The sequence below is a fragment of the Saccostrea echinata genome, unplaced genomic scaffold (genome assembly GCF_033153115.1).
Source record: "Saccostrea echinata isolate AGI-Se365-2 ecotype Australia unplaced genomic scaffold, CSIRO_AGI_Sech_v1 ptg000056l, whole genome shotgun sequence".
Taxonomy (NCBI): domain Eukaryota; kingdom Metazoa; phylum Mollusca; class Bivalvia; order Ostreida; family Ostreidae; genus Saccostrea; species Saccostrea echinata.
The window spans coordinates 17,261,532-17,275,663 of NW_026889805.1; the positions used below are offsets into that span (position 1 = coordinate 17,261,532).

Sequence of the window (14,132 nt, forward strand, 5' to 3'; positions counted from 1 at the left end):
CTGGACAAGCTAGTAATTGTAAATTGACGAATCTTTCATTAAGGAGGGATTCTTGTCTGGTTTCTGACTAGATGAAATATTCAAAGTATATTTGCTTATATGTTTTATATATTTAGATGTAAGAGATTTAAAAGATCATATTTTCCCTTCCTCATCACAATTGTACAACTTTAAATAGAAATGGTAAACTGAGTTTGAAATCTAGCAGGGACTATATTTTTGGCGGAATGGCAGCGTATGAAAATTTCTTCTTTTCTGCCTCTCAAAATAATTATAGAACAATGAATTTAGTTATAATTTTTACACAATCAAAGACTTAAAGAAAATTTTTAAATGTAAGTTAAATTAATGATAAGGGACTAAAGTTTTAAAATATATCAAATAAATATGATTTTCCAAACAAACTACAATTATGTTAGCTTTTAAAAGCTTCCAATCTAAGTTCAGATTTGAGCCAAAAATCCGTAAAAAGTGTTTTTTCTCTCTTAGTAAACGGTCAAAACTTTTTGTTTTTACATCATTTTGTATCTTTATGTGACAACTTTACCATATGTGAAAATAAGAAAAATTTAAATATAGGAAGCATATAAAAATAACTAAAATATCTTGAAATTTTAAGAAAAATAGAGAAAATTCGGATTAACCAATATCCATTTTAGTTAAATTATTTATGTCAATTTGGTAATACCATCTTATAGACCCTATATGGTAATATCTCTTTATGCAAAAAGACAAACATTTAAGTTATTGAATTAGATGTAGGCATCGCATGATTGGCAACAGTGATTTTTTATTCTTAATGTTCAGGGAAAAGGTACTGACCTTGACCTGACCATGCCTCTAATATAAAACGGTCAAATTTATAATCTAACTGATACCATCACTTAGTGATATTGTCTTCTTGATTCTGTGAAAATTTCATTGATTTTTAAATATAAGAAAGAAGTGTTCTTATGAGAAGAATCCCTCCTTAAGCAAAGGAGATGGGTGAACAAGGCGTGCAGAATACCTATATCTTCAGATATATAAAAAAACATATTCACTTTGTGAATTTAGTATTTAGAGTAAAGTTCTCATTATTGAAATTTATGAAATTATGAAAGACAAAACTTTTTTGAGGAAAATTTTCTCCTTCCGGGTTCGAACCCTAGCAATAAAAGCCCTGGGTATCATTTTCCTTAGAGACCAAAACACTAACCACTGTGCTACAAACTCTTGATGAATAGAGGCATTTAAATCATCTTTGTGATTTGACCCTTGACTAAATGGACTTAAAGTATTTCTCGGAAAGATACGAATGTTGTGTCATAAAATTGTATTTTTAAGGTATAGTGGGTCATTGCTCCATGTATTTGTTAACCAAAAAATGTACATATTTACGCAAACTTTGAGAATAAACTTTTAAAAAAAAATGGAGCGAAGACCCACTCAGATCCAAAAAATTATTTTGTAGTATGAGAAAATGATCCTTTTTGCCCTCTTAAGTGCGTGTATGCTATTTCATAGGCAGTACAATTTCAACCTTTGTGAGATTTTTGCAAATTGTGGAGATTTAACATAAAGTATACTTTAATGTTAGGTGAAATATCGAAGAAAATTTGGTTATAATTGAGATTTAATTTTTCACCTTCATGTTTGTAGCACTATATGGATTTCGCTCGCCTTGTTCGCCCATCTTCTTTGTCTTTTCTGGTTGAGTGACTCTTGAGAAGATTTTAAAAGATTTTCTCAATATTTTCCCATGTTACAGGCTCATAGGAAGCAAATTCAGTGGGGGGGGGGGGGGGGGGTTACAGCCATACATTTTCAGTTGACAGTTGAGGGGGCACTACCAAATATTTCCTGACAAGCAAAAAAAAAGGTCATCAACTACCAAAAATTCCTTGACAAGCAAAAAAAAAAAAAAAAAAAAAAAAAAAAAAAAAAAAGGCATCAGACGTTTTTATTGAGGGGGCACAGGCATTTACATATAGTATCTATGTTTACTATAGTAATCTATATATCGGCAATATTATTGGGGGGCACCCCCCCCCCCCCGTGCCCCCGGTTCCTACAGCCATGTGTTAAACTCTGATGTCCTCACATGGCATCATCCTAACCACAGGGGCCAATTAAAATTTTTAAAAATAGAATCAGCCTTCAGCTCAATTAAGTATATCACTTTCATTTCCAGACTTTTGACCGATTACGTTTTATACACACCTAGTTTCTTAATTTCACATGGGTAGGGGGCGGATAGGATCCTCCGATCTCCATGCCTCAAGATCCACGCGTCCATATCAAGTGCCCCCTAGCTACGTGCTTGAAAAGGTAGAAGGAGATTGTATTGGGGTAGAACGAGGGAGAATAGCAAGAAGGAGAGGGAGAGAATAAACCCACTGTCTATACCTTCACGTCTTTATAAGTATAAAACTATGTACTTTATAAAATGCGTTTTGCCAACCCCTCAAACTAAATTGTTTGCCTGAGGCCTAACGGCATCAGGCAAGCAGTTCGGTTCTTGGATCCGACAAAAGGCATGTTGCCCTGGAACCCAGTCAATAAATGTAATAGTATATTAAGGTTACCTTCGAATTTAGTTAATGAATCAGTGATTTTATACTAGAGTAATCTCATTGCAAATTTTCCACATAAACAATTTTTTTAGATAGCTTTTTTTTTTTAATTTAAATATATACACTGTACTAGTACACGTAAATAAGCACATTTTGTTGCCATTCTATCCAAGATAAACACCCAAGTTTGTAGTTTTGAAAAACTACAAAATTAGAATCTCCTATGTAGTGATATTTTTGAGATTCATTGCTCAGTCCCTGTGCTGTTTGTTTTAAGCAAGCACAGACTTAATTCAATTTCCGGTGAAGTTAATGTTGTGTACTCTTTGAAACTTTCTGGAAATCCACATCCTGATATTTTCAACAAGGGTTTGATTTTCGTTAGATCTTTCTTTCTTTTTTGTGCAGTAGTACATTTTGAAACAGATTATCAGAATAAAAACAGAACATCCTAAGACCACTCCTATCAACCCGTAAATAATGTTATTTATATCCATCGGTTTAGTCTTGTTGACAGCTTCATTTTGTTGTCTTGTATTTGTTGCTGCAGAAAAGGTGGTTGTAGTTGTAATAGACGTAGACAGTTCTGTGGTGTTGGTAGGAGTGGCAAATGTGGTGGTAGGAGTGGTGGTTTTAGTAGTAGTGGTAGTTGTAGTGGTAGTGGTGGTCGTTGTAGGAGTGGTGGTGGTGGTGGTAGGAATGGTGGTAGTGGGAGTTGTTGTGGTTGTTGTGGTGGTTGTCGGGATGTCGGTCACAGTCACAGTCAGACTCACATCGTTCTCTTTTTTCACGTTATTGGCCTTTAGCGTCCATTTTCCATCGTCCACAACATCCAGAGACTTTATTGTAAGGACACCGGTTTCAGACACGACATAATTTGTTTCATTGTAGTTATAATATTTCAGTGCTGTTCCATCCGGTCTTGTAAAGATGATATCTGGAAAAGGATCCCCTCCAAATGTGCATGAAATCTCCAGCTGAGTGTGATATTTACCGGTAAACGAAGATGATGTACAGCTAACAGATGCAGGTACACATATTAACTGTGAAGATGGAGCATTCACAATTGAATAATACTGCAAAGACTTTGGTGAGGTACATACTACAGATTCTGGCATCGGACTTGGAAGTACTTTTACCCATTCTAAAGCTCAACTGCAATGCCATTCATTACTGTCTAAACGCAGAGTTTTAAGTTTAGGCAATGGTAACATGCTTGAATTTGATAGTTCGGTGAACAAATTCCCAGATATATCTATGTACGCTAGGTTATTACTGGTCGTGGTAAAACTCCAATCTATGCGTTTGATATTGTTTCCGTGAAGATCTAAAGTCTTCAACATACCTAAAGGATTAAGCAGGCGTTTATCCAGCTTTGTCAAACCCATTTCTGCGAGGTATAGTTCTGTCAGATGGGTCAAATCCTTGAAAGCCGAGAGAGCTATTTCAGTTCCGTTATTTCCAGACAAATGCAATGTTTTAAGCAATCTCAATCCTTTAAATGTGTTTTCCGAAATTTCACCAAGTTTATCGGAGGAAAGGTCCAGTGTAATCAATGATGACGGTAAAGAGCCATCTGCAATGGATTCCACATTGCTAAAAGCAATATAAAGCCTTTCCAAATTCAGTAAAGACGAAAACGAAGCACGTTCAATAGATGGTAAATTGTTTTTAGAGGTAAAAGTACCGCTTAGGTGTAAATTGTTAATTTCTGCTGGTAGAGCAGACGGGAATCTGCTTATTACTGGACGGCAGATAGCAGAAATATTGGAACACTGGCATTGAGACGGGCAAAAAGATTCAACACATACACATTTCACAAAAAATATACAAAAAATGGCCGTAATAATTTTACTTTCCATTATTGTCCATTACTGTTTGTTCAACTTTTGAAATCTCCAGCATCACATCACTTGCTACTTCTCAGTCTGGACAAACCATGCCAGCCTACAACTTCTTTTTCAAGAAAAATGTGTAACTTTCGTAAAAGTTTATTCACCCAATCACCATGCATGATGGTATTAAACGGAAGAAAGAAAGAAAAAGGGAATATAACCCTGGACCCTTAGTCCAGAGGTTTAATAGAATTCGATAATTCCTATATAAATTTCGACCAATACAACAGAGATATAAATAAGCAGTTATATGTATGTTTCTGATTAGAACTTGACATTTACCCAATACATGGATTGGCTATCCTTTTACTTCATGTCTTAAACTAAGATCACCCGAAAGAATTTCCTTCAAATCAGCTTTCATGACCACAGGAAATCTTATTAGAATAGTCATAACTCTTTGATTTCCGCGAGTTCTAAATTCCTTTAAAATCGTTACAGACTTGAGATATTGGATGGATAAGGCTTGTTTGCAGATCTATTAAAATGAGAACATTATTTCGACGTTTACTTAAAATAGGAAAATCAAGAAGAAAACTTCATAAAGGGCCACCTAATTCTCATATTACTACTCCATAAATATATGTAAGCACACCCCCTTTGTGCAAAGAAAGCATATAGGGAAAAAATCATGAATTATCCGTGAATATTACAAATTATGATTTATCAATCCTCACAGCTATTCCAGTATTAACGTCCCTATTTATTAAGCAGGGTTCATGTTTCTCAGCTGAGTCGGTATTCTGATGACGACCAATTTTCAGACCGAGGCTAACTACTAAAAAATAAGTTGCATTGATTTTACAGGGTTTTCACCCGTTTAAAGTCAGCATTTCTCTAATATAATGACCTTCTCTGCAAATACAGACTAGCATTGGGTTGCATTTTGACTGAAGATTTCATATCAATTGTTAGGCCATTTCATACAAATCTTGATTTCAGAATACTCCGTCAAGCTGATCAATACAGAGATATGGCAGGTGTGACAGATTGACAGGGACTTGCTTCGCTTATGCATCTGATCCCAGCTCCAGTGCGTATTACATTTCCGCAAAATTTGAAAAAAAAATCATTTTTACATTTCCGCAAAAAGTTTTGTTACGTTTTGGAAAAGTAATATAACTTTACTATTATATCTTTAAGCAATACGTTTCCGCAGTTATACCTGTGGTGTAAAGTGACAAATGCAAACTTGACATTTGTGTAAAAAAAAAAAATGAAAATAAACGAAGTACAGAGTTACCAGAACTGAATACTGACATTCTGGTACAAAATCGGTGCCTGAACATACATGTATATGCACTATGTTTTATAACAATAGTTGTAAAAAATAAAATCTTAGAGATGGATTTGGTCTACATTTGCCCCAATGCACTATACACATTTGAGATAACGTTAGCGCTATAAAATACGTTATATATTAACGTTATTTTTCTGTTATTGATACTTTTCTTTAAATACAATTTAATACTATTTTAAATCTTGAAAACTAGAAATGGAAGTAAATTTTATTACTTATCATGCTTATACATATACATTGACTGCTTTAGTCAGGCAAGCTTTTTGAAAACTATTACTTGTTGGGCTTATATACATGTACCATCTCTAAATGGAACGTATGTCGTGTACATTTGAACCTTTACTTATTTTTTTATGTTTACAAATTTAAGAAAAAGGGACCATAAAAAAACTAATTGGAAAAAATTATATTTAATTCGTTGGCATATTGTAGAAGGCCCTAGTAAGTTAAGTAAAGGTTCAAAAACGATGCTAGTCTCAAGCCTGTCATGATAGAGAAAAGTGCATACAATTTCCCTTGTTGAAGTGGATGACTATATTGAAAAAAAAATACTGTCCGTCTGAAGAAAGATGTCCATTTATTGTCTTAAAATCAAAAAAACTTTAAATCCAAATAATGCATTAAATATCTTCAGAGAAATGAATACGGAAATTATTTACAAGAAACACGTTAAATTGTTATGATACACACGCAAAATGTGTTTACACATCCATCACTACTGCAATGTATCAGAATTATCATGTATATATTTGGCCAGTTCTTCCTCTTCAGAAGTTTTTTTTTCTTACATTTTAATTATTTTAGATCTTTATATAGCATGTGATTTCTATCTACACACATTTTCGTTCCCGACATCACTTGTTGAATGGTGTTTTGTTAATGATTTACATGTGTAGTTAAAACTAATTGACTTGTCCACTTATGAGATAAACCGGGAAATAAAATAAGAAGGAAAACTTAGCAAATTCATTGCTTTAGTGTTACCTGCCCGTATACGACGTTATTTAAAAGAAAAAAAATAGATAATAAAAATTCCAAAACTCGGAAATTATGTTAAGAGAACAAACTTTATTTAAAACCAGTTATCAGATGCCCCCATTCAGAAGAACGTTCCAAGGAAAAGGCGCGAAGATTTACTCGTGACATTTGGCGCGAAATGATTGTGTCATCCCGACTGATCCAGTTGTCTCGTTCAACTAGACACTCGGCTGTTTAAGGAGACAGACGAGTGTCTGGTTGATCGAGACTACTGATCCAGTGGTATAGAACCCCCCTCCCCAAAAAAGGTTACACTGACATGTCCATTTATAGGGAATCGCATGGAATAAAGAGTTCCATTCAAAAAACGAAGTTTACACATCAAGATTTTTCATCAATAATATGATTAATTCTTCTGCTAACTGTTGTTGTTAAAAAGCAGGTAACAAATTCCGATTTAAATCAGCCTACACAAAATATAACTGGATAGCTGTTAACCCTTAGTTTCGCACCATGCAAAAATTGTTCCTTAACCTGCCTGACGTGGCGTAAGGCAATAACTGGAATTTTTTTGTTAATAGTACTAAAACAATGTTGAAGTTTATTACAAAGTGTAGCAAAGAGAAACAAAAACAAAAAATAATTCAGAGTAATGCGGTGTGTTTTCCGCTTATGGTGACGGAGTTTGGGATATGAAAATTTCAAAATGGCCAACGTTTCCATGGAAACAGCAATGAACTTCAAGTCTTGTCAAGTTTCTGCTCTTTTCTTGGCTTTAACATTGTTTCCTTTCTTAGTAAAGATGTTTTAGAGGCAAAGTATGACAGTTATTATGTAACCGCATCCTCCCCTACTCGTGTCGACACATAAGTTCATTTTTACACCGCTTTGAAGGGCCCCTTATATATACATATAACTTTTCATCACCGTGTCCTGAAGCAGGATCCTGCTTACAAAGTATATGGATAACATTTGAAAATGTTTTGTGGCGGTTTATTATATATTTGCTATATGTAGTTGTATGGGCATCCATTGTCTTAGTAGGATTTCAAAACCCAGGTGTTAATTTAGTAAGTATGAAATTTTTTACAATTATAATAAAACATATGATTTATTAATCAGATAAAAACAAAACGGAGAATTAAGCGGGTGCAATTTGGGTCAGTTTTGGTTGCAGGATACTAGTTAGTGAATTCGAATTCAGTACAACGCCCTTTTCGACTCTGTGGATCGTACCAGTTTTCAATTAATACAAAATGAAGGAAGAAAATAACAATATATCTCGGATATTTCTGACAGATCCATATGTCGAATTATTAAAAATGGTTTTGGATTATGTAGGGGAATACCTACAGTGTATTTGCATAGTCAGGGAATCCGGAAAGAATACAGGTACATTTTCGCTGCAAATATTATATTTTCGCCGGCGACAATGTGTACCCACTCGGCACACCTCGGCCGATTCGTACCTCATCAAACGAACGTTTGATGAAGGTGACGGAATCAGCCGAGGTTTGCCGAATGAATGTGTACCTACCCTCACTGCGCATATTGTCGTTCATCAGAACATGTCGCATGACAATGCACGGGAATGCTCCATATAAATATGGCCAGAGAAACCAAAAAACTTCAAAAATAGTCATATACATTTAATTTGATCGCCGAAATATGGCTGAAATATTGCCGACTTGGCCTTAAACAATAATAATCAATCAATCAATCCATATAAGTATGACTAATCATTGCTTTGCTGTTTTTGAGAAGATAATTTTTCGAAAATTTTCCCATATATTCCTATGTAAAACTTTGATCGCCCATTGTGGCCCCACCCTAGGCCCGGTTTGATTTGAAGATACTTGAGTCTGCGCTACCTGAGGATGCTTCCATATAAACATCAGTAATCACGGGCCTACTGCTGTTCTCAGCGGTGGATCCAGAAATTTCAGAACGGAAGGGGGGGGTTCAGAATTTTTTTTTGATAGGCAAAAAAATTTATAAATTGAGAGTATATACAGGTTAAACAAACAAAATTTACCAAAGCAGACAAAAAAAATCAAACCACGGGGGGGGGGGGCACCGGTGTCTGGTTTTTAAGATTTTTAAAGATTTTCTGCATATATTCCTATGTAAAACTTTGATCACCCATGACTTGAACAAAACTGATTTTGTTTTTTGTGTATTTGTTGTTATAATGTCTATCTGGAGAATTTTTCATTCGTATGTAGACATCACCACTTGCCGGTGGAGGGCTGCAAATTTAGACCTATACTTGGCACTCAGGGTCATTGAGCAGTGAGGGATCTTTTTCGTGCCGGCACCTCAAAACTGAACTTACCCAGTACTTTTTGAAAAAAAAAATTGAAAGAATTTTTTCTAAGTATTCTATGAAAAACTTTGATCACATATTGTAGCCACACTCTTCCCCCGGGGGACATGATCTGAATAAAACTGCATGAATCTACACTTCATAATGAAGCTTTCACATAAGTTTCAACTTTTTTGACACAGTGGTTGTTGAGAAGAATTCTTTACTACTTCCCTTTAAAGACGACATGGCCCTTCATTTGAACAAACTTGAATCCCCTTTATCCACGGATGCTTTGTGGCAAGTTTGTTTGAAATTGACCCAGTAGTTCTTGTATAGTGATATACATCAATCCTGGACACGATTTTACTGAGCAAAAAGTTTTCTCCCTATAGTATTGCGAGTAATCTGTCTGTCTCCCTCAGTGTGTGTGTGTGTTTGTCAATCTCCCTTTCCTTTCTCGAGTAAATATTTGTCAAAACAATATATCGATGACAATATATGCCGACCTTGATCCTTTTGTGAATCGCGATTTTCAGAGATAACTCTGAAGCAACGCTAAAGGAAGATAGTTGCTACGAAACATACATCTTATCTTAATCAGGATACATCCTGTTACACTGCACTTATACTTTGTGCGTGAATAAATAATCTAATTTGCTAATAAGAAGTTAACAAAATTTTGTTAGACGTAGAGTGTATTTACTACGAAAGAAAATAACGAACCTGATTTTTAAATGAACGGTATAATACAGAAACGCTAGCAAGGGATTCCGAATGCAAAAATAGGTCAGGTATGTTGCAGAAATAAAGTGTTCAATTTATTGTTTTATCTATAAATTAATGTAAACTAAATAAATATGTACATATGAATGAAAAAAAATTCACTTGCCCTATCGGACAAGTGCATCGACAATTTCACTTGCCCGAACTGATGATTTACTTGTCCCGGGCAATCGGGCAACCGTTAATGTCGATCCCAGACACCGTTAATGTCGATCCCTGACTTGTCGGTGTCTTCCCACTTAGCCAACATTTTGAAAAAATACAGGTAAAACAAAGGTAAATGTGTGTTGGCTAAGTGGGAATGGGGTGCAGATTGAGAAAAGAAATAAATTACAGGTAGGCTATAGTCTGTTTTAAGCTACATGTATAAGCCGAATAAAACATTTCTTTTTAATTTGTAGCATGTACATAAGAACACCATGATGAATGTAATATTTTTGTGATGAATTGAGTTTCAATGCAAGTACAAAAATATATTTTCTTACAAATATAATAATAATTGATATATTAATTACAGTGTGATTTAATTAATTATTTTCAATAATTAACAGTTTTATTCTTCTTTATTGCTGTGTTGTATCATAATTTGTCTTTTTGTTTATTTGTTTTTTTTTTTTAATTTTCTTTGTCACATTTGTAACATCTTTGGCGAGAAATGTTTTTAGATATATTTATTATAAAATAAATATTCAAAAATCGATCCTTGAATATATATTTAAATTATTAATCATTATATCCTTCTTTTTTTAAAAATAAATTAAAGCTCAAATTGAATCAAGCCTAAAATTTTAAAGTTTAAATGAAAAACACATAATATGCTGCAACATAGAATTAAATATTCAAGCTGTATATGAATTTTTTTTTTCAAATGTACAAACATTAATCCTTTAGTAAATTTATAGCTTTTTAAACATTTTCCATGGTAGAGTAAAAATAAAACAAAATGACAGGAACCCCCCCCCCTCCCCCCAAATGTTTCATTTTTATAATAAATAATAATATATAGGCCCTAATAGAATCATATATAATTAAAAAAGATAGGGTTGTGAATATCAAGTATGAAATTTTCTAAGTTGATTTTTTTTAAATCAGATAATGAATCAGTTTGTATCAAAAGATTCTGTTACTGTGTTCATTATCACAGTCACTGTGATTTATCACAGATAAATATTTTTAATCACAACTGATAAATATATTTTAAAATATTCAAAATTGTTTCTACAATGTAACATACACTTTTTTTTGGTATCATTCAAAATACTTTTTTTCTTAATTAATTTTCAATATTTTCTTTTATCAATATTAAATTTTTAATTTAAAAAAATGCAGATTTATATTTATTTTTTACTACATTTATATAAATTAATTCTTTTTTTTTTCTAGAACTTCATATTTCTTTTTAAATTTAAATTTTATTTTTATGTTTTGACTGAAGTTTTCATTTGAATTTATTTTTACATTATTTTTTTCAAAGGTAGTAATTCTCAGGTAAAGCACATATACCTGAAAACAGACTATAGCCTGTTGATCACTCAGGTGTAAAAATCAAAATGTTGGCTATGTGGGAATAGGATTTTTCAAAATGTTGGCTAAGTGGGAATAAAACTACTTGTCAAGTTTCTGCTCTTTTCTTGGCTTTAACATTGTTTCCTTTCTTAGTAAAGATGTTTTAGAGGCAAAGTATGACAGTTATTATGTAACCGCATCCTCCTCTACTCGTGTCGACACATTAAGTTCATTTTTACACCGCTTTGGAGGGCCCTTTTATATATACATATAACTTTTCAGTTATCCTGCAGGATCCTGCTTACAAAGTATATGGATAACATTTGAAAATTTTGTGTGGCGGTTTATTATATATTTGCTATATGTAGTTGTATGGGCATCCATTGTCTTAGTAGGATTTCAAAACCCAGGTGTTAATTTTGTAAGTATGAAATTTTTTACAATTATAATAAAACATATTATTTTTTAATCAGATAAAACAAAACGGAGAATTAAGCGGGTGCAATTTAGGTCAGTTTTGGTTGCAGGATACTAGTTAGTGAATTCGAATTCAGTACAACGCCCTTTTCGACTCTGTGGATCGTACCAGTTTTCAATTAATACAAAATGAAGGAAGAAAATAACAATATATCTCGGATATTTCTGACAGATCCATATGTCGAAATACTGAAAATGGTTTTGGATTATGTAGGGGAATACCTACAGTGTATTTGCATAGTCAGGGAATCCGGAAAGAATACAGGTACATTTTCGCTGCAAATATTATATTTTCGCCGGCGACAATGTGTACCCACTCGGCACACCTCGGCCAATTCGTACCTCATCAAACGAACGTTTGATGAAGGTGACGGAATCAGCCGAGGTTTGCCGAATGAATGTGTACCTGCATATTGTCGTTCATCAGAACATGTCGCATGACAATGCACGGGAATGCTCCATATAAATATGGCCAGAGAAACCAAAAAAACTTAAAAAATAGTCATATACATTTAATTTGCTCGCCGAAATATGGCTGAAATATTGCCGACTTGGCCTTAAACAATAATAATCAATCAATCCATATAAGTATGACTAATCATTGCTTTGCTGTTTTTGAGAAGATAATTTTTCGAAAATTTTCCCATATATTCCTATGTAAAACTTTGATCGCCCATTGTGGCCCCACCCTAGGCCCGGTTTGATTTGAAGATACTTGAGTCTGCGCTACCTGAGGATGCTTCCATATAAACATCTACTGCTGTTCTCAGCGGTGGGTCCAGAAATTTCAGAACGGAAAGGGGGGGGGGTCAGAATTTTTTTTTGAGAGGCAAAAAAATTTATAAAAAGTTTTGTTTGTTTCTTTATTGTTTAACGCTCTAACCACTGCGACTTAAATCATTTGTATGTAAAGGTGTGTTACTGTACACATGCATATGTTAAGTAAATTATTTAATTATGAAATTTTACCTGTGGACTAAATTGAGAGTAAATACAAGTTAAACAAACAAAATTTACAAAAGCAGACCAAAAAAATCAAACCACGGGATGGGGGGGGGGGCACCGGTGTCTGGTTTTTAAGATTTTTAAAGATTTTCTGCATATATTCCTATGTAAAACTTTGATCACCCATTGTGGCCCCACCCTACCTCTGGGGTCATGATTTGAACAAAACTGATTTTGTTTTTTGTGTATTTGTTGTTATAATGTCTATCTGGAGAATTTTTCATTCGTATGTAGACATCACCACTTGCCGGTGGAGGGCTGCAAATTTAGACCTATACTTGGCACTCAGGGTCATTGAGCAGTGAGGGATCTTTTCGTGCCGGCACCTCAAAACTGAACTTACCCAGTACTTTTTGAAAAAAAAATTGAAAGAATTTTATCTAAGTATTCTATGAAAAACTTTGATCACATATTGTAGCCACACTCTTCCCCCGGGGGACATGATCTGAATAAAACTGCATGAATCTACACTTCATAATGAAGCTTTCACATAAGTTTCAACTTTTTTGACACAGTGGTTGTTGAGAAGAATTCTTTACTACTTCCCTTTAAAGACGACATGGCCCTTCATTTGAACAAACTTGAATCCCCTTTATCCACGGATGCTTTGTGGCAAGTTTGTTTGAAATTGACCCAGTAGTTCTTGTATAGTGATATACATCAATCCTGGACACGATTTTACTGAGCAAAAAGTTTTCTCCCTATAGTATTGCGAGTAATCTGTCTGTCTCCCTCAGTGTGTGTGTGGTTTGTCAATCTCTCTTTCCTTTCTCGAGTAAATATTTGTCAAAACAATATATCGATGACAATAAACCGGTATGCCGACCTTGACTGTACATATTGTCGCCGACGACAATATGTGCTGGTGCTTGATACATTTTGTCGTCCATTATGCAGGAGGAAAATAAGGCTCGTCTAGGTACATATTGTCGCTGGCGACAATATGTACCGATGGACGACAATATGTGCAGTGAGGGTAGGTACATATTGTCGCCGACGGCAATATGTACAAAACGACAGTATGTACCGTCACACTTGCCAATTTTTAATTTGGGGGAACTGTGTTGCCATGCCTACTGATGATAAGAAATTATTATTTTTTTGAAATACTTATCCTTCTTTTAATTTTTACTGATTTTAGTAAATCTTCACAAAGAAGTAGACCAAATAATACAAATAATTTTGAATACTGTTTCATTTAATGGTGTTCTAATTACCATCGATACTGGAAAAAATATATTTGATAAATTGGTTCGCTTCTTCTCCTACAGTTTCCTTTAATTTCACATAAGCAGAATCACGGGCACTTGTTTCGGTAATAATTT

The 14,132-nt window shown here is 34.1% G+C and overlaps 1 protein-coding gene across 1 annotated transcript; it reads right to left on the minus strand.

Moving 5' to 3' along the window:
- Positions 1-2,848: 2,848 nt before the first annotated feature.
- On the minus strand, positions 2,849-4,417 carry LOC133173926 (leucine-rich repeat-containing protein 24-like). Its single transcript, XM_061308991.1, is given in 1 exon segment — positions 2,849-4,417. A coding segment is annotated over 1 exon segment (1,569 nt).
- Between the last annotated feature and the right edge of the window lie 9,715 nt (positions 4,418-14,132).